This window comes from Penaeus monodon, chromosome 33 (genome assembly GCF_015228065.2).
Source record: "Penaeus monodon isolate SGIC_2016 chromosome 33, NSTDA_Pmon_1, whole genome shotgun sequence".
In the NCBI taxonomy this organism is placed as follows: Eukaryota; Metazoa; Arthropoda; class Malacostraca; order Decapoda; family Penaeidae; genus Penaeus; species Penaeus monodon.
In genome coordinates, this window is record NC_051418.1 from 30,744,279 (window position 1) to 30,745,104 (window position 826).

At 47.1% G+C, this 826-nt stretch overlaps 1 protein-coding gene across 1 annotated transcript in view; it reads left to right on the top strand.

Annotated features, from left to right (window-relative positions):
• The window catches only part of LOC119594331 (serine/threonine-protein kinase Nek8-like), a 10,212-nt gene that overhangs the window by 9,243 nt on the left and 143 nt on the right, over positions 1–826 (top strand). The window contains exon 5 of the mRNA XM_037943389.1: positions 41–127. Within this exon, the coding sequence (XP_037799317.1) occupies positions 41–127 (87 nt within the window). The remainder of the gene's footprint in view (positions 1–40; positions 128–826) is intronic.

The window sequence follows — 826 nt, forward strand, 5'->3', positions numbered from 1 at the left end:
AAAGTTGTATTTCCTTTTTCCCCTTTTATTTTCCCAAAAGCGTCTGGCCCCGAGCACAACTGTCCTGCGCGGGCACCCCCCCATGGGGGGTTGTTCTGCCACCTGCACCATCCCCTCACTTCCCCGGGTAGGGTTTTGGGGAGAAATGGTGGGTTTAAGAAGGGGGGAGGGAAAAATTGAGGAGATGGGGGAGTGGAATTAGGGTTGAATGAGAAAACCGGGGAAGAGGGAGGGTGGGAAAAAAAAGGTGAAAAGAAAGAATAAAAAGGCAGAAAGGGGGGAAAAGGGGGAGAGGGGCAGAAAAAAAAAAGGATTATGGATTTGGCATTTTAGCACTTCTTTTTTTTACATTATTAATACTGCACCCCCCCTTTTTTTTTTCTAAGGTTTGCCATTTTTTCTCTTTAATTTTCCCCCTGGTGTTTTTTTATTATTAAAAGAAAGATCACAATCGTTAACCATTTACTTCCCCCTCACCCTACCCCACTCTCTTGTCCTTTATCCTTACTTTGGAAGGGGTGCATGGGGCCAGCAGTAGACCAGAAGAAGAGAGGTTTTCCACCCCCTCCTTTGGGAACTCTCGTTTCCCCCGTTCACTCCCTTTTTCCCCCCTCATTTTTTTCTCTATCAGGGAGTCCTCACTCCCCCCGGGGGGAACGGGGCGTGGGCCACTGACGAAAGACGGGGGGGGTCTGCAAACAAATTAGGGGGGGAAAATTGTGTGAGACTTTTTTCCTTTTCATTTTTTTTTAGGCGAGTATAAAAAGGAACATGCAAGAAAAATTCACCCCCTCCTTTTTCCCGAGCCACCTATGTCACCTTGCAA